Here is a 20,764-nt window from a genome sequence, read left to right on the forward strand (position 1 = left end):
TCTTCAGAAGGTTGTGCAATGGGATTATGAAGTGCGTCGTCAGGCCTCAGACACATGAGGTACATTACAGCAGGAATATTAAAATATCTGTCAAAACTGAACAGACAATATTATCCACCAATGTGTTTTCTCCTCTAAATCAGCAGCAGTCGCCCCTTCTTGCTTAGCAGACTGGTGCAATTGCAGATTTGGCATCCCCTCCAAGCACAGCAAACAGTTCAGGAATCCTATATCAGACATCAATTCTCCAGCACCCAAACCCCCTGATCCACACCGATCCTAAACAAACCAGGCCTGTGCTTCTACAGAGCAGCAACGGTACTTTCAGACACAATCTAGTACAAAAAAAAACAATGCACATCCGACAACACTAAGCACGTTATCAGTGAGATAGTGTACAAGAGCCATTAAACAAAAAACAAGGATATTACGAGATCGCTTTGCCTTGTCTCGTCAATTACAATCTTTTTAATCCATAATGTACAACTCTGTTTGTTTTCGGAGCATTATAATTATGTCCATAGGGTAAAAACTGTACTTAAAATGTGCTTTTCTTGCACAATAGGCTATATGAAAGATAGCAAGACTTCAAAAATAAAATGTTGTTCATTCTACGGATAATTTCTGTAAACAAAAAAAAACGACTGTTAAAAACTGTAGTATGCAGCAGCAATACTGTATGCATTGCCTAGCTTCATTTAGATCCACTCCAGTCCAGGTCTTTGTTAAAAGCAGGTCCTACATCATTTAATTGAGCCTGCTGAGGGCCAGTTAACTAATTTAGGACCTTGCTAGAGCAAAACCCAGACTGGAGTGGAAGTTGAGGCCGGGTCAGGGTTGTGCACCACTGCCCTACATAGACAGTCAGGGCTGAGCACCAGCACCACCGTAGCACTCAGGCACCCGGCCAGCCACCAGTGCACAGCTCCTAATGGATCCACTCCCGGTCCAATCCTGACCACTGGTTCATTAGCTTTAAATGAGACCATTTGCTGTTTCCTGGCCATTGGTATTGGCTGCATCTCTGATCATCTGAAACGGCAGGAGCGGTATTGTACACAACAGGAGCTTGCTGTCAGTGTGTGACTCGCCAACTCGCAAGTAACTTTCAAACCAGGGTATGATTAGAAAGCTGTTTCAACTGTTAGGTCTATCGAGAACAAGGTCAACTACAGGGATGGAAATAAGACATTGCATAAGAGTTTGATTGATTCTTGGTTTTGCCGAATTTAATAAGACACACCTGAGCTTGTTACCTATACACGCTGTGGCTAATCAAGCTTGTATTAAAACCTGGAAATGGTTGAAACTGCTACACAATAGGAGTCTTCTTTCCATCTCTGGACTATTACTGCAAGTCACAGCCCCTCTTGCTATCTACAGGTTACTGTAACTGGGTGGTTTGCCAGCTAGATATAATTATCAACCAATAGCCTACAGATCAGAAGAGTTAGTGACTTACATGAGTGGCTTGAGTCAGTAACTTCTGCAATGGTAAAATATGAAAAAAAAAAATAATAATAATTGTTTAGGAAATATATAGAATGGTAGAACAGTGACTACAGTAAAACCCAGTGTCCTACCCAAAGAGTATGCGGATCATAATGTGGTCCTCGCATTTAAAACACACTGCACAACTTTTAAACTTTGGGACCGTAATGGGAAGCAGATATTTCAGTTTTTTTTGGGGGGGGGGGGGGGGGGGGGCACCTAACATCTACATATATCCTTCCTAACATCTACAAATATCTTTTCCTCTTTTCTAGTACTGTCTAAAGGTTCTCAGCTTTTACTGGGTATTTGCTGACAAAGAAGTGCCGACACACCCCGACTCACCCGATTTTGGTCTTCTGCTTGGATTTGGAGGACGGGCCACTCTTGGCCTTCTTGGAGAGCTTGTCCTTGGGTTTAGGTTTGGATTTGAGCCGGCGTGCCGCCTTGCGCTCCTGCCGGGCCTCGCTGGAGGAGCTGGGGAAGCTCTCGGGGCTCATGACGCGTGGGATGTTCTTCTCCCCGCGCTCCTTCGCCTTGGCGATGGCCTCTGAGATGATGCGGTTGGCCTTCTCCTGCTTGTCCTCCACGAGAACCTCCATCATCACAGCTGCCGCCGCCGCTGCCTTCTTCAGCCTCCTCTCAGAGTACACCGGGCTGCTCCTCACCTGGGGGCTGTGCAGCTTGGACTGGGAGCCTGAACCATTAGTGTTCTTAGAGGAAGGGGGCTGCAACAGACAGAGGGAGAGAGAGACACACACAAACTTCAGAAAGAGTTTCTCAATCCGTTTACTATTTAAGACTGGAAATGTGCTCCTCGAAATCTCACACAGACCTCACCTTTCCCTCCTACCAAACGGAGGCCCATTTGAGTTCCCAACCTGATTTTACAAAGGCAACTTTCAATAACAGAATCGGCACTACTGTATCTTATATTATTACAGTAAGCAGTGCTGCACATAGCAAATACATACTGATTAATTATCTGGGGCAGTTCCGACACTCAATGGAGTCTTGTGTCACAGTAAAGTATTACTGGGAGAGGCAAGGCCTTTAAGGCAAGCTCTAAACAATCAATCACACAGCCTGAGTCTCAACATTTCAACAGTAAATCAAGTATTGGAAATATGAATGTGTAGATTGTAACATTATAGGTCCGGATAACAGAAATGATGGTCTGTCCCCACAGGAAACATGCAATTTGAAAGGTTTTATTATCCTGCGATAACAACAACTACACCAACCATGATATACAGCACCTGTACACAGATCTGCACTGTATACACTACACGTTATTTCTGCTTTAGCAAACTTATAGAAGGGGGTACAATAAAAATAAAAAGTATTGCATCGGATTCACCTTTCACAGCTGAGATCAGACGGGATGCAACATCATGAATGTAATCAATATTTTTTCATCTAACGGATAAGGCAATCAAATGACCTCCTCTTGCTGCACTGCAAGTGTCAGTTCACAGGGCAGAGCTATGCCACCTGATAAGTGTTTATTGACAGAGTTAGTAAACATATACACATGGAGAGAGGGGCTCCGCCTCTTCAAGGCCCAACATTTACTTGATCGATAGACACGATAAACAGGAGGGGGCCCACCGTCTCTGAGGTGACCCGACATACGAGAGGGGCACCGTCTCCGAGGTTACCCGACATACGAAGAGGCTCGTGAACCGGAAAGAAAAACATGAATTAGTATTGATAACACAAAAGAGGTTCCGGCTCTTCCTGAGCCAACATATACAGTAGGGGGGTTCCGTCGCTGAGGAGACCCGACAAACAGGAGGGGGGCCATCGTCTTTGAGGTGACCCGACATACCAAGAGGGGCACCGTCTCTGAGGTTACCCGACATACAAAGAGGCTCACGAACCGGAAAGAAAACATAAAGTTAGTATTTGTTAAAACATATATAATGCGTGGTGTTCCGCCTCTTCGAAGCCCAACATAATAAAAAGGGGGGTTCCATCGCTGAGGAGACCCGACAAACAGGAGAGGGGCCACCGTCTTTGAGGAAACCCGACAAATACAAGGGATGCCACCGCTTGGGGACCCTCACATAGAGGCATCAGACCTGAAAGAAGAATCCCAAAAGAAACATACATGCAGATGGAAGGGTTTGGCCGGGGGTCCCCTCTGACTCATGGAGAACCCTCCTCTATGAGGTAAATGAAGCGGAGCTTAACAAAGGGTTGGAGAAAGTGGAATCACTAACCCCCCAGAGGAGACCGATGCAAAGGCGGTTGAGATGCTAGAGGAAGAGGAAACGAAAAAACACAAGACAGCTAGGTAAAGGTGACTAATGTTTAAATAAGGTAGATTTAATTGATGACAGCAGATGATAGGTTGTTGGTGCCTAGCTCCGCCCCCTGAACCCCACAAATAGGTTAACATTTGCAATGGGAAGTATCAGGAACATGCCAATTAATAACCCAACAAGCAACCGGACAAAATGAGTCGCTCTCAAGAATCGCCTTGCACAGGATACAAGATCTGCAATAATGTGTTTGCACTTCTGAGCCATATGACTATCCCAAGATCAACTGCCCTGCATTAAAACGAGTGATGGTTTAGTGAACAAGTGCAACAAAACATTGAGCACCTCTGACATACTGTTATTCCTGCAAAAGCTGGTAGCTGGTGAACTTTACAACATGCCTTTTATTTATTTACTGCACTGCAAGAAAACCTAATTATCTGCAACCAACAAACATTCAATTTCTGTGTCCCCAACTAGCATTGCTTAATATAATTATAAACCTTTTTAGAGTGGGAGATAAAACAAGTAATTTAAGTCTCACATGTTTAACAGCATAGTGTACTAAGGAAATACATTTCAGACGTATTCCATAGGTCTACATTATTAAAATGTTACCTCACCATGACTTGACAACATCAAACAAATATTACATGTCATTCAACAGGAAATTAAACCACCAATTCAAAGATCTGCCTTGTGAAACGAGACATGGTCATTTCAATTTCCATTTTCAAGAGCAGCATTTACTACTGAACACCTTAATCATTTGCTTTCAACTTGAAAACAATCAAATAAAATCTAAATAAAATGAACACACACACACACACACACACACACACACACGCCTGAGATTATTACCATTTTCTCACCCACGAATAAACTGTAGAGAGCAGCAACAACAAGGGAAACAGCCACTGGGATTCTCCAAACACATTCTCAGGGCCAGATCCTGCGTGTGCTTCAGTGAGTAATGTTACAGCACACCAAGAGACCCACTGCAGCACAGGGAGGCTGAAGGGAGCCAGCGTCAGGAAATGGGAAGGGAGGGGGAAAAAAAAACAACACAGCAAGCCACCTTTAGGCCTGGGAGCTAAACAATTTACTGAGGCTGAAGAAAACAGCAACAAGCACAAGATGGCGATGCGAGGCCAGCTCTGCAGCGCAGCCAGTAGCAAAGAACGTTATACAATCCTATTACCCTTTTAGCCCTGGCAACCCCTCCTCCTCCCACTCGCTCAGCAGTTCACTTACCCTTCCTCTTGGCCTCTTCACTGAAGACATTTTTTCGGTCGTCTTAACAAAGCCTTGCTCTTTTTTTTGCCAGTTTTTTTTCCCCCTCTCTCTCCCTCTCTCTCCAAACCCACCCCCCAGGCTTTGCTCAAGAGGAAATCATTAGGAGAGGATTGCTAAACGGCCTATTTATCTCGGCAGCAGCAAGAAGGAGTACGGCTGCCTGTAAACACACATTGTGATCTAGCAAGGCACCCCTCTCGCTCTCCTCTCATTGATTCTCCACATCCCGGGGTAAGGTAGGCTACTCCTCCTCTGTACACTGAAAGGTTTTGTGTGTTGTTCTCTCTATCTCTCTCAATAGCCAGCACAGCCAGTCAGCCTCCAACAAAGCAGAGTAAAATGAAAGCACAAAGCATCAAAATACATCAGCATGAATATTAGAGATGTCGTTAAAATCCTCTCTCTCTCTCCCCCCCCCCCCCTCCTCTCTTACTCTCTGCGGAAGTAGACCAGCAGATGGTGCTACCAGTTATTATTCCATTATGCTCTCTATACTTTAACCTCCAAAGGACTGGATTTCTATACAAATGCCTGGGAATGCTGTTAAATGTCTTTTCTAATGTCATTGTGAGCAGGGAGACTATAGCAGCGACACAACTGTACTATCACACTTCTATGAATGGATGAAAGTAAATCCCTGAAGGTATACAAAGTAGCATGCTTTAAAGTCTTCTCTGAATGGGTTCCTTTCAAGACGTACGGTAGTGAAGCTTGGAGCGATTGGAACCGCGGGATTCCTCTCAGTAAAAACAGGCAGTCGAGGAGCATTGTGTTTTTTTTTCTGGTTCTGGGTAGTAACTCATCTGCAGTTCAACCGAGCGAGGCAGAGCAATTTCTGGGTCTCTCAGTCCTTCTTTTATGCAATGCAATACCCCACAAGAAACCATATCTAAAGAATGCTATCAAACTGCACAGTACACAAGACCAGTGAGATACGTCGACCGCGTACACAGACAAACAGGCTTTTACTGGAACAACCTCAGGAAGGTCTTTATAGACACCTGGTTTTCTTTTTTCTTTTTTTATTACATAGGACTGATATAGATCACATACACTGTAAAAAAAAACAACAATAATACTGAAAAAAAAATCTGATTATTGCATGGCCAGGAGATATCCAAGAAGGGTGTGAATAATTGCATCATTATTTTAACTTCATGTTTTTTTGTGTGAATTTAACAGACTGCTCTCTGCGGATTTCCATTGACAACAGTGAAACAGCGATTAAGAAACCTCAGGAAATCCGATTGTGACAACAACTGGACTAACCATCCCATCTGATATGAATATGAGGAGGGAGGGGGGCCCGGCCATGAATATAGCAGCTCACAGGACCCCTCTCCTATCTGGCTGTCTGCTTCCTCCTGAATTCCTCTGTGGTTTTGTAAAGAGCACTGTTCACTCAACCTGACTTCACAGGGCCATCCAAAGACAAGGGGGAGCGTTACCAGTACATCAGCATCAAGAAGCTTTAGAAATAGATACTTTGTTCCGTTTATTTTGTTATGTTAACTGCTATGTTATGTAAATATATTACATACTGCAAGCTATCTGAATCCAGACCTAACACAAGGCTTCACTGGGGGTTGCATCTAAATTATAATAACAATTACAGCAGGTTTCTTTTTTAATTATTCAGCATAAAAGTATAGTAATACCACAGCGATAGTCCGGTTATACTGTCTCTACAGAGCAAAAACAAGACAACTACTTAACTACTTATTGAAAAAGTAATACATAATACTAATAACAGCATACCCTACTGTGCACATTCACTTAAAGTAATGCTTCTCAAGGGCTGAATAGAACCTGCACATCTGCACACTGTACAGTACATCACCTCCCCAGTATCAATATCTTGTGCAACAGGGGAGAGCTCCACACATTCTCATTACCTAGTCAAACCCTCACTTCTCTTCAGAAGAAAACCTGGAGGGTGTATTCACTATGCTGCTGTAATAATACAGACATCTCATTGAGTTACATGCTAATTAGAAACTTAACAATAAATGAGGTGGAAAAAAAAATGTATATATTTTATCAGCAAATAACACATGCAAATAAAATACTGTAGAGCACCCTCTCCCCCCCCCCCCTGCAAAGTGCATTATCTCGGTACACAGTATTTCATCTGCAGTCTACTGTAGAGCTGCTCTGTACAGCAGTTTAAAGGAATCCTGTCTCTATGCACAATGCCCCAGTGTGCAATCCTCTCAGAGGAGCTGCTCTCTGTCTTCATATTGTAGGGTGGGGGAGAGAGGAGCTGGTCTCTATCTTCATATTGTAGGGGGAGAGAGAGGAGCTGGTCTCTATCTTCATATTGTAGGGGGAGAGAGAGGAGCTGGTCTCTATCTTCATATTGTAGGGGGAGAGAGAGGAGCTGGTCTCTATCTTCATATTGTAGGGGGAGAGGAGAGCTGGTCTATCTTAATATTGTAGGGTGGGGGAGAGAGGGGTCACATAGGTTAGGGCCTCTGCCTGCACTGAGAAAGAGTCATTTTGTAATTCCCGCAAGTAGGATTTGTTTGCTTTTCTTTTTTTTCTTTTTATTTTTTTTTAAGAAAACTCAGGGATGGAAATAGGACATTGCACAGCATTTCCATCCATTCCTGGTTTTACTAAGAGTTTAATAAGACACGCCTGTACTTGTTATTTTTATACTGTGGCTTATCAAGCTGGTAGTAAAACCTGGAATGGGTGGATAGGAGTCTTATTTCCATGCCTGAAACTCATCGTGTACTATAAACCCATTTATTGAAAAACATTTTTTTTTGCAGTAGTGCAGTATGCAAAGTACTTTTACCATTCCAATCACCCATGACTTGTTGTGCATTACGGGCTGGTGTTACCATCCAGAACTTCTTAACAATACCAGATTCCATGGTAAGAGGAGCAATGTTAAGTAGTAAATGTACGGTGTGCACCCAGTAAATCACATTGCTTCAGTTCAGTACGTCTGCAGTGACCGTACATGACGAATGCCTGTGTACATATCCTCCCGGTACAGAGAAGACCACTTTTAAACAATCCCTTAAACAGTCATCGTCAATACGGTCATTTGTAAGCACTGCCCCTTTAAGAGTCAGGCCAGCTTTGTCCTTGGAATTGGAACCTTTGGAAACAGACCTACAGTAGAGTGGACATGTGCCTCAACATTAAACACCGTTTACACAGCGGATATGAAACACTGTCCAGAGCTGCTAGTATTCTGTACAGTTAGTGTTGTAGCGTCAGAGGGAGTCATAACATCATTCTGTGTATGAAATTAACAGGATTGAAATATACAAAGGGGGGTCTTAAGCCATCTCTGTGTCTACTTGGTTTCTGCTCACAAACTCCCCCACTAACAAAGAATGCTTTTAGAAAGAGTCCTAAACTAACTGCTGGACAAGTGTTTTATCTTTACCTTTCATTGAATTAATCATTTAGGCACCAGCAGTATCTTGCAGAAGGCAAGCCAGACAGTTTTAAGTATGCTTTGACACCTCGTACAGTGAACAGTACCCCTCATAAATAGAGCCGACATGGGTCGAAACCAGAGGCCAATTGAGAACAAGGTCTCTGAACGAGAACAACCAATGCGAAACACCCCACGTGGACTCAGCCCTAAATAACCAAACTAACCAATCACAGGGTGGAAGTGAGGACAACAAAACCAGCCGCGCGACTTTCAGAAAAGAAGGAGTTTGCCCATGAGCGTGTTGGAGTTCAGAGGAACGACAGCAAGCTGATCTCCATTTGAAAAGAACTATTTGTTTATTACGAGCCTACCCAATACAATGCGTACAACAAAGTACCGTCTTCATTGGAACTGCAGACACAAAGAGCTGCAGTGTTCATCAACACAGATTGACTTCTTTATATGGAAATCGGTAAGTATTCAACATATCTAATATTAAATACTTTATGACTCGAGAAAGTAACTGTAGCAAATGCTACCAAGTTAGTGGATAAACTGTTCTAGGAATAGAATATAACGTCCTGTTTTAGAGTGTGTAAGAAATGTATTTTGTTTTTTGAAATGTGCAACTCAAAGGAGTTGCCTCGTAAATGCAGAGAATTTGATCATTGCCCCATTTCTGAGTTAATTTGAATATATAATCAACTGAGGTTGATAAAATATTAATAGTTTAGTACATCACGTCTAAACTAAATTAACACAGTAAAACTAATTTGCCAAATTAGGTACGGGAATGTTGCATTCCCTTCTGAATGGCAAGTTGAATTAATTCTTGTGCATATTGACATGATCGATTACAACGAGAAACGGGTAGTGGAAACACTAATGCAAAGTAGACACTTTGTGTGATAAGCCATATTTAATATTAGTATATTAACCATGTATGCTAATGATGTTATGGTCGTTGTAACCGTTTGGCTAAGTAATCAATGAACTGTACCCTTGATGCATCTCTCTAACCAATAGCCTTTCCTTTCTGTAATATTAGATGAGTTGAGCACCCCTTTTTATTCTTAAATAAACTATTTTTTTATATTTCTGACACGTTGTGTGAATGTCGGTTATTGTCTAAGGTAATCCGAGTTCAACATGATCCCACCGAACTATTATGGTATGTCTCAGTTATTAACATTTGGATGTTCTTAAACAGGGCGCCTAGAGACTAATTTATATTTAAATCAATTGTATACCTAATCCACTACAGTGTGAACCAACTAGCCACTTATTTTGAACTTGTTACTAAACTTACAGGGTCTGCCAACTAACCAGTTACTTTGGTCTAGTACAGAGGTTTGTAACTTATGTATGTATGTATCTATGTATGTATGTATGTATGTGAGTGCACCGTTAGAAAACAATGCAGTGTAACACTGCACTCACACACTGCCTAACCCAAGCCTGTACTGTAGCTTCAGTGAATTCCTCCATGTACTGTACGTTACAGCATTGTATACTGCATTTCACACCGTCTGCATCTACAGAGAAACCCAGCCCTGCTGAGCTAAATTGTACTGCAGTCAACGCGCCTCTGCATTTATCTTCTCCCCCGTCTGCCTGTGCTTGTTTTGGTTGCTTTCGAGACAGTGCATCTAGACATCTCGTCCTGAAATAGCAGAGAACACAACAGCAGACTAGCGAAAGCCTGCACATGCCTGATGCAGGGCCCACAGCAGAAACTTCTCTGCAACGAAGCAGTTAAAATGCAAATCTGTTCCGCTGAACACTGGAAGGAGGTTCTGTTCTCTCAACGCAAGCAACAAGCAGGTGGTAGTTTCAGAGCTATTAACGATTAGCTAATATTAATAGCCATGTCTAAAGAAGGGTTTTTCCTTCACGCTTACATAAGACTGCTTCTGCATGTCATTCACGTGGCCAGAAAGCTGCAAGAAGTGAGGAAGCTTGTGTGCCTGCTGCCAAAAGTACTGTAGGCAAATGTAAACAAACTGGTAAGCCAACAACACCTTGGGTGCAGACAGAATGCTGAACTGTGGATGAAGTAGTAAACATTTCACCCAGGAATCATGTCTTAACATGAAGCTGATCATGCCTGTGGGACAGGTTTAAATATAACAAACCAGTTTCAATAGAATGCACTTGGTTGGCAGGTCTGGCTACAAGGTTAGATAAACCTGCTCAATTAAAAAAAGTTAGTCTGGAGTGATGACTAATTAAATGGACATAAACTTCAGATATATTATTTCCCAGACCAATTAAAATGTACAGTAATCTCCAGGGATATTTAACATCCTGTCAGAGAGTAATCCGGTACAGTGAGCACTGCTATGCCATGGTCCTCTCACACACACAGGTGGACGGTCACTGCAAGTGGAAATCATTCCTGTTAATGAATTCCATTATAATGCAGTATCAGGAGAATACAGAAAGTGCCCAGTGCATAAACAGGAGGACCATTTCTTATTGTGCAGCGCAGTCAGTGAATTACATTACAGTACAGTAACTGGGTACGTGGCGGGAGACTATTGTGCTGGACCTGCTCCAACACATTTAAAGCACCTCTACACAGCTCTGCAGCTGCGTACGCATTTAAAGGCCATGCATTACAGCTCTCTCTCTCTCCAGCTACCACTAGCTGTTTTATAAAAGCTCTTTCATACAGATTTACTGGCTTTCTGCTTGGGAACGATGAACCGGCAAGCCTCAAGTGCGGTGCAAACACACACCACAATCTTTCACGTCCAGCAACATGATACTGGAAAAAACAAACCATTTTGAGGTTAATGCTGAAGTGCAGAACAAGCAGAATCTTCAGAACAATTGATTGCATTCCGAGCTTTTAGAACAGAACATTGTTGCAATCTGAATAGTCTAAACGAAAACTACCTAAAGCCTCTCTGAATAAACATACTGTATAAACCCAAATAAATGCCAGATTGATATTTAATACTGATACTTTCTTTTCAACTACCTTCATAGCTCAGAAATCTTTTCTGAATCATCTGTGGCTTGCATTAATGGCTGTGATGCTTTGAATATCCCTGCAGGATGAGGTCACTGAGATACTGTGTGGGTGTCTTAAGGACGCAGACATGCACTCCAAGGCTCAAATTAACATTTGCTTCACAATGGAGATTACAGACTTCAGACAGCCCTGTACTTCCCACAAGAGCACCTTCGTGAAATTCAACAGTGTTATGCAACTGGAAATGGTGTCAACTGAAAAGGAAGCCCCTTTCTGTGTTGGGAAGTTAAGAAAGAACAGATATGAACAATCCCATAGAGCTCTCTATAACTGAACTATACCTGACCGCCTGTCTTAGTTACCCTTATAAAAGTTTCCCATAGTAAAAGCATAGCAAGGTACAGTGAAAGTTAATATTAATAAACATGGTAAACCAGGGTAAACTATGGGAAATGCAGAGTAGGACCATGGGAAAAGCATGATAAAACTGTAAAAGCCCTGTGGTAAACTCTTATAAAATAAAAGGGGGGGATGGCAGTGAGTATGAACCTGGAACAATTTGTGGGGTTTTTTAGGCAGTGTCGACCTGAGGCAAAATGATTACCCACATTATACCGTTCCTGAATTATCAAAAAAGAAAATTATATTTAAGATTCTTTAATACTGACTTAATTTACATTATTATTATTATTATTATTATTATTATTATTATTATTATTATTATTATTATTAATTAAATTCACTTGCAATTTGAACCTTAGCACCCATTTAATATCTTTTTTTTTTTTTAAATGCAGTTTTTATTTGTTGTCGGTAGTCGTGCAGTTTACTGAACTTTGTTATTTTCAAGGTTGAAATCTATTATTTTTTTTTTTTTAAATGAAAGCAGACAGACGAGTCACCCTGTGCTGCTCTCCAGCTGGCAAACACAAGGAATTCCCAGCCTTGCCAGGGACATCATGCATCATGAGAGAGACGCCTTTAGATTTCATTCTCCGTCATGTGGAAATCTATCCTAGGGTCTCGACAGCATTGCCTCACAAACATACCTGCCATACGTGCAGCACGTTTTCATTGGTATGCACTTGTTATTGCATGAAGACGATCTTCTTATCATTCACGCAGATTAATGATAAACCAACATGAATTGTGCTTATCAAGTTATACTGCTCCTGTTGAAACTTTTTCAGCAGCAGGAACCTTACAGAAAGCCTATCCTGAAACAAATAACGTTGGGGGTTACTGAAAATTAAAAGAATAGGTCAAGACATTGCACTGAATTTAATAACAGAAGTCACGTCTAAAACCCCTTCACTGCCTGCTTACTTCCAAAGGGCAAGTCATTCCGACTACAGCATTTAATTACAGTACATACAACCAGGTAGCACAATGTCCAAAATCTTTGGGGCACAGACTCCAAACCTTCTGGAACCAAACAATGATACGTTTAAAATGAACAAAAGACAAAAAGTAATAGACTAGGCTTAATATTTGTATTTCACTTTGAATTTGATAAGAGATTCAATTAGCTGTGCAAAAAAAAAAAAAAAAAACTATGGGGGTTTCAGGCAGATGCTGTTGCTGACATGAGCGTTCCTGTCGGCTTCCAAAAAGCGTGCGATTATTCTGCAGCCCTGCACACAAAGACAGAGCGCTGCTGGCTTCCATGTGGCACAGTATTCTGTTGTGTTCGTCTCATGCAGTTATCTTTTCTAAGCAGCCGGCATACGCAGCTCTGACCGTTTCAGACAACAGTGCAAACAGAGCCAGTCAGCCCTGGCCTGGGATCCAGTGCCTGCACCTTGAGGCATGAGGAGGGGTCTGGGGTGGCTGTCTGGGACTGGGTCAGTGGATTGCAATGGGATGTGAAATCTTCCACTCCAAAGTCACTGGCCTGAAACCAGCACAAGTAGCCTCTGCCAAGTTTCTGCGAGATAAGTGTTCACATTACTGAAGCACTCAATCTGGCACCCCACTAGCCTGGCGCAGTGAAAGAAAAGGGGTTTACGATGGGCTTGAGTGATATGGAATGGGATTAAATGGAAGCAATCAAGGAGCAATGACAAACAGGAATAGGAAGAACTCAACTCTTTTACTTTTTAGAGGCTAGTGTGCTGCTGAAGAACTCAAGAACGGATCATGCTGTAGTTTACAAGTCAGTGAACTTAGTCGACATAACATTAACAATTTCTGCATATGCAGTTTTACTGAAATATGTTTCAGTTGCCATTGTCGTCTTCATCATTGCAGTTCTGCACGACTGAAAAGAGAACCAGCATTATTTAGGAAAGTGTAAATTACAAGCTGCATTCTGCAGTATGCAGCCTTACTGTAACTAATCTCCTGCAGCTGGATAATCACAACGTCTAAAATTTGGCACAGAGCTTTAGTGTGCTTCATGCTTCATGCCTGCAGCACCCAGACTTGTATCCCAATTCCAAAGTGACTCGAGAGCTTGCACACCAGCAGTCAGGTGTGAGGTTTGAAGCAGTCGATTGCCACCAGTATTGCACACAGCATGACAGCGGGACGTCAGCTGTACAGAAGAGGGAGGGGAACACAGCTTCATCCATCTTCCTGACCAAAATGACATCAACTCCTGACATAAGGATGTGTGAAGACCGCAGCTGTGGGAATGCAGCTGGCTGAGGAATCCTTCATAAACATCCCCTCTATCAACACACATTGTGTATAGACAGGGCCTTTCTTGTCAAGCAGGTCAAGGTTCTGTAACTGCATGAAAAAAAGAAGCTGTGCATCTAAAAAAAAATACAAATAAAAACAGAATGCCCATCATCACATCAATTAGCCTTCACAGTACATTTCTAAAAGCTGTTGCCTGCACTCTAAAGTGTATCTGTTTGCTGTACGTAAGCATGTTCTGGAGTTTGCATGCTGATATTAGCGTGGGACTTGAGTCAGAACCCTGACCAGGTCTTAAAGCACCTACTATACTTACAAGATATAACATGCTTTTGACATGTTACAGCTGACACTGCTTAAAAAAAAAAAAAAAAAAAACCTACTGTGTCATCAGCATCATGTCCCAGATTGGCATGTTTAACTGCACCGTACAATGCTCAAATAACCAGTGCAGATTAGCCTGACTAATGCAATGAGTACTCCACCCTGGTAGGTGCAGGCTGGAGATAACGAACGGATGACAGTTACTATAAATACTCATCAGGCTGTCAGAACGTTACTGCAGCTCATCGTCCCCAATTACCATTCCACTGGGACGCGGTTGCAGGAGGAAATTACGGCTCTTGTTCAACCTGCAAAAATAAAAAAATAAATCATCCTGCCAACCTGCTATTTTCTTCTAAATAAGAGACCATGTCATGCCGGCTGGCTGACTTGTAATTTCTGAAAGGCTTTCATTCATAAAGACCACACCTACAGAGATGTTGACTGTACAAGGGCATCTTTGGGGCACAGAAAAAAATAAATGCCAAACCCGCCGCCCCCCCCTCCCCCCCCCCCCCATTTGTGGTTGGGAAAGGAGGACTCAACATGCTACCTTTCAATCCGTTTATATTTTCTTCTCCTTCAAAAAGGCAGAACAGTACTCACAGGCCAGACATACTGCACTAGCCCAGCCCTTGAAGGCTGAAATGCCCTGAGTCTGCACTGGAGAAGGCCCAACACAGTGCCTTGTCAAATAACTGCCGGGGCCTTTTTAGTTTTTTCTGCCTCACAGCTGTCTGAGACAACAGCACAAGGGGTCACCCTGTGGTCACCACAGCCTGCCTTTCATACAGCTCTTACAAAGCAGGAGCGAACAGGAGCACACCACCACGGTGCCCTGAACAAGCTCACTTCAGCCATCAACCACTGGGCCACACAGCCTCGAAATCTGGCTTACTGCGATGCAATATTACTGATCTACATCTGGCCTGCCTGGTTTTAATACTAGTTACAGCAAACGACATAGCCACGCTATCATCCCTGGAGACAATGGTACAAGAGCATGTCGCTTTCTACCTGCGCTGTATTCTATTTATTTTTCGCTGTGGTCTCAAAGGAATGTTTTAGCAGAGATAAGGACCAGCTAAAGAGTTTAGTGGGATAACCATTGAAAGAAATGCTTTTCATTCAGAATTCCTGTTGAATATTCTATTAGCATGTCACTGTGTGTGTGCGCGCGTGCATGCTTCTGGTAGGGCACTCTTCATTGGCTGAATGAACAGCAGAAAATAAAAGCTAATTTATAAAGAATACATCAACTTTGGTAACAAAAGTGATTCCACTGCACTGCATCCAGAGACACTGATTAGGCCTAGATTTTGGTCAAATTTGGGGAGTTGGGGGCACAGTATCATAAGAAAGGGTTCATTCCAATAAAGAGTTGGGGGGGGGGGGGGGGGGGGGGCTAGCTATGACCAGAGCTCATGTGTCAATGTATAATGGTTCACACAATAAGTGGTACTGTTGCTGTACACTAAAGTTCATCCTAGACCTACAACTCCGTTACGGGGGAATAACCTGCTTTACAAACCCAAACCTCATCATTTGAACTTTGGACGATCCAACAGGACAGCGTGTTTGCTTTCTTTTAACTGCTGTTATTCTTGTTTATGGTAATACTATCACCAAGGAAATGCTGGTTAAAGATTAGAAATGTTCATACTGGCGTCATTTGATTGACTTTACAAATCATGTGCAAGAAATAAAAGAATAAAATTCAGTTATTCATTTTTAAAATCCCAGTACCTCCTAAGCTGTGTACATGTCTATGGTTTAAAACATGTCAACATGTCATGTACAGAGTGTCTTTTGTTGTGTGTAATCTCACAGCCAAACTGCAGGACATGACCCATTTTACACAGTTCTACAGACAATGCGTTTCCCTATATAGTAATTCAGGGGTCTGAGTCCCAGCCCCTCCCTCTGCTAACAGACCTGCACCATTCTCCTTCTCAATACCAGCCCAGAGCTAAGACACAAGAGCAACACCATGCTGCAGGCAGCGTACCACACAACAAGATTACACTGAGACAAAGACACAGGGTTAAACTGGGAGTAACACGCTGAAGGGACAATCAAAACAACAAAATTACTGCTCAACTAGCAGATTACAGCGAGATATTCTCAGTGCTGTACATGCAAAACTAAAAGACCTTACAGTACATCTGTAGGTTTTTTATACAATTCGATCCTGTGTCGACTCACTTGAATTGTGCAAAACTGAACAAAAATTAAATGCACATCAACAATGGCTGCTGTTTCAATCATAGCACATGGACAGGACACAAAAACAAACAAAAAGCAAACACACACACAGAGCGCCTGCCCACCCACATGTAATTAAACAATCAAGTCAGTGTCTATTGCATCCAAAACATCCGTTTAATTGAGCGTTTCATCTGTTTAATTTAATTCATAAAAAATAAAAAGCTTTCCTTTACAATAATTCTGAAATCCAGGCTTTAAGTTGTTTTCAATTCTGCAGCCCTACCAGTAAAGTCCCGTCACAAGAAACAAAGCAAAAGGCAGACAGGCTGTATAGTTCCAGTACTTTATCCTGTATGCAAAAGGTTAACCAGCTGAACTGTAGGCCTCAACCACACAGCGAGGAGGCATTGCGTCACATCCACGGCCCACAATTCCAGCTGGGTGATTGAGCAGGCCCCCGAGACACTGAACTACACCAGCAAAGAAACCTAAGTACCCAAAAGAATTCGCTCAGACCTACTGTATTGTTCACACCGACTGGAGTCGCACAAGCTCTTCACAGGCAGTTGCCAATCCAAGAACCACCCCCACCCCTTTTCCTGGCACTTACTTCCTGTTAACCTTTAACCCCCCCCCCCCCTCGGGAGTTCCGCAAAACAGGGCAACAGCCTGCAAGCTCCTGGTAAGGAGTGGTTTTGTGCAACCATGTCAGTTTGGTAGGTGGGCGTGCTAGGGCAGCGCGCGCACACACACAGAGCCAGCGAAGTGCAGTTCCAGGTGTCTCAGAGTTATAAGTTACAAGTCTTTTCAGCTGTGTCAGGAAGCAACAGGACTAGCAATTCTGGGCTGGCTCCAACCGTCCTCTCTCACAAAGCACACTCCTACTGCTGCTAAATCTGCAGGGTTACCTTCACAGCTACTGTACTATACTGACTTTCCTTACTCCCCTTCAATTACCAGGGGGCACACGCAGGCCATCCAAAACTGCATTCTCTCCCTCCCTCCCTCCCTCCCTCTCTCTCAGTTTCTGTATGTCTGTCTTCACCTCCAAGTGAAAATAAAATGCAGCAGATGCAGACTCTCATTATATCTGACCTCCATTACTTCTAAACCGATTCCCGAAAAGCAAAGCAATGTGTTTAAATAGATGAAGCCTTTCATTTCTAGGAACACTCTCCTACCCAATTTCCTGAGCTTTCCTGGATCAGGATCTTATGCTGATAAATAAACACAACCAAACACTATGCAGGAGAAGCGACTGTTTGTATTATTTGTACTGTGCACAGGACAAGGTTGAGGCAAGAACTAGCACTGAAAAACAGACAGGCGTTTGATCATTCTGGGATGATATCTGACGGTGAATTAACTAACACTAGGTGCATCCTGAAAAGTAAATGACATTACATGCACAGTAAAGGCTAAAGCATGCCCTGGATGCCATCTTAACCTGTTAAAGTCTTTTAAACACAACGGGGTTCCCCCGCCTGCTTACTCACAGACACAAAGCCCCCTGTCAAATCAATACAATATAATAAAATGCAATAAGAGGGCAAGGGGATCTCCCTTATCAGGCTCAGTTTACAGCGAAAGGGAGGGGGATTCCCTGGTCACTACAGCGGAATAGGAAATGTTAGAACCAGGGTTAGAAACTCATGCTCGCCCGAGGCGAATTAAATCTGATGAGGGCTAGTTGATGTCTGTGTCTCAGTAATCCTCTGGGCGAGTACTTAAAACAAATGTACTCATATACTCTCACGTTCAGTCTTGCGTTAAAAAAATGCAGGGAATTCAATTTTCTAACGGGGTGTAGCAGTGGTGAATAAGCATTCACAAATAATGCTTAGGAAACAGTCACTCGGAACTGAAACCTCCCTTCACCTCCCCTGCAATGCCAATCCCACTTAATCACGTTTTACATTTGTGTTCTCCCTCTGTGCGGGATGTGAAGTTTATCGTTTGAATTTACTGAAACACGTTGCATCTTTTGAAGCAAGTGTAAAGTCATTTTACAAAAATGGAGATTTATACTGGGTTACGACCCTGACTGAAGATGTCATTAGCAAAGGGGGCCAGTTGTACTAACGAGGTCAAACAATAGGCCATGTTTTACTAAACATTTTAAAACTAATAAACAAACAATTACCATAATTAACATCATTGTAGTATGTTGCTTAAAACATAATAACACAATATATTCTTATCTATAAACAGTAACACGTTTAAAGCTTGGGACTCGCTATTTTAAGTGATTGGAAGCTGAAATTACTTTTTAAAACACACTTTTCTTATCCCAACACAGTACTGGTGAGCGATAATCAGTTTGTTTAAAAACCAGGCTTTAATCACTGATAATAGGTGCACAGGCGGTGATTTGGTGAGCGCTCCGGGGCTCAAGCACCAATGGGGGAAAATAAGACAAGCAGAACTGTTATTGCAGCATTTAAACATATAAAATCCATTTATACAAAGTCTCCCAGCTTTCTTAAAGATCTGCATTTCCCTCATTTTTCTTTTGTATTTGTAATCCTCTCATTAGTATCTATAGTAGATACAGCGTCCGTCAGTTCTGGCAGATTCTACTGTACTTGCTGAAGCGGTTTTCTCCTACTGCTAATTAAAAAAAAAAAAAATAGCCACCAAACTAACAATTTCATCCCCAGGGGGATTGTTGGGACTTTTGTGAAGACTGCATGTGTACGCGAGTTTATTGTAGATAGTAATTCATAGCTAGCCAGCATTTTTGTAAATAGCAACATAGGTAATGTACAATAAAATAAACATTTTACTTGTGTCATCGGTGTCAATTTCAGGCAGAGCTTCATGCTGTTATTGATTCCAACTTAGGCACTTCACATAAGGACTAGTAAGTTTACATCAGCACTACCAAGTTTCAAAAGGTACGAGGGCTTTGGACTAGTAGCACAATATTGTTAGTTTCTAAGCCTGTTTAGAACCGTGTACATTATGAGTCTTTATCTTCAATTTCCCACACCTCCAGCTATCCCAGCAAACGGGCAGCACTGGACTGCTCTGGGCTCCCTATTCACACCCACTTTGTTTATAGAGAAAGGAGGAGAAGAAAGTTTTGTCCCTTTCACTGGTATTCAGTTTTTGCCTGTGCTTTTCCTTAACACAGCATAATCCACACCCAAACCCCTGGACCGGGATGGGACTCAAACCTGTAACCTTTGGGACAAAGCCTGGAGTCTGACCCACATGTCATTATCTCTAAGTGTGCTTACAGTAATTCCTTAATCAGCTTCCCCCTACCTGCCTGAAGCCTGGATTGCAGACCTTGAGCATGTTAACTAATAGGAGGTATTCATTAGGGAGACCTTCTGAGCTTACAATTACAGGCTTCCAAGTGACATTTACAGGAGGCTCTGTCTGGTGGCTACATGTTGCATCTGTTGCTGCTGTTCAGCGGTATCTCAAAGCTCATACTTCAACAAGCATTGGTTATGAAGGCTTGGAAGTTAATATGCATGGTAATCCGAGGTCTCACTAACTGCTCCTTGGATAGTTTTACACAAAACAAACCAATACTGTAACTGAACTAAACCTTTTGAATGATCGTTTTGCTCTATAGTAATACAGCCCTCAGCCTCCAGCAATATCAGATTTATTGAACTTCGGTCATCTGGACATGGACATTATTTAGTGATGTTTTGGCTTCCTTTGTGTCGGGATACATTAACATTGTTAATGCTCAAAGCCTGTCAGTTAAGCCACAATTTCCAAACTATTATTACAATTACTACTCTACTGCATAGAGGAACGCCTCCTAAGAGAACACTTCGTCTTTCCCATGTAAATGTTCCACCTAAAGGAACAGGAACTTCATTTAAAAGAACACCTTTTTGGCACCGATAGCGATTCGTTCACACCTGATACAGTACTGTTTTGTAACCTGATAACTCATTATCATCAAACTTCAATTCAAATGGTTTACTCAATGTGACTTGTCATTGCGAGAGTGTCTTGAGGCACACTGATTGGGTTATTCAGTCTTTCCAGATCTGCCGTCATATCATTGAATTGTTTTGTATTCTGATTTCCACGAATGCACCTCATCGCTACAAAATGGCATGTAAACAAATGGCAAAATGTGCCGCAGTTTCTCTTGCTACAAAAAGTTGGAAATAGAAACAAGTC

The 20,764-nt window shown here is 42.3% G+C and overlaps 1 protein-coding gene across 13 annotated transcripts in view; it reads right to left on the reverse strand.

The window, feature by feature from the left end:
* LOC117424501 (chromodomain-helicase-DNA-binding protein 9) overlaps nt 1–20,764 on the reverse strand; it is a 67,243-nt gene that overhangs the window by 37,536 nt on the left and 8,943 nt on the right. For 8 of the 13 annotated variants that reach the window (XM_058992880.1, XM_058992879.1, XM_058992882.1 and 5 more), the window contains one exon: nt 1,837–2,219. In XM_058992880.1, the coding sequence (XP_058848863.1) occupies nt 1,837–2,219 (383 nt within the window). Of the gene's footprint in view, nt 1–1,836; nt 2,220–4,619; nt 4,849–5,012; nt 5,194–17,129; nt 17,183–20,764 lie in introns of those variants that run through there. The other 5 variants (XM_058992890.1, XM_058992888.1, XM_058992884.1 and 2 more) reach the window with 3 other exon arrangements.

Source organism: Acipenser ruthenus, chromosome 19 (assembly GCF_902713425.1).
Source record: "Acipenser ruthenus chromosome 19, fAciRut3.2 maternal haplotype, whole genome shotgun sequence".
In the NCBI taxonomy this organism is placed as follows: Eukaryota; Metazoa; Chordata; class Actinopteri; order Acipenseriformes; family Acipenseridae; genus Acipenser; species Acipenser ruthenus.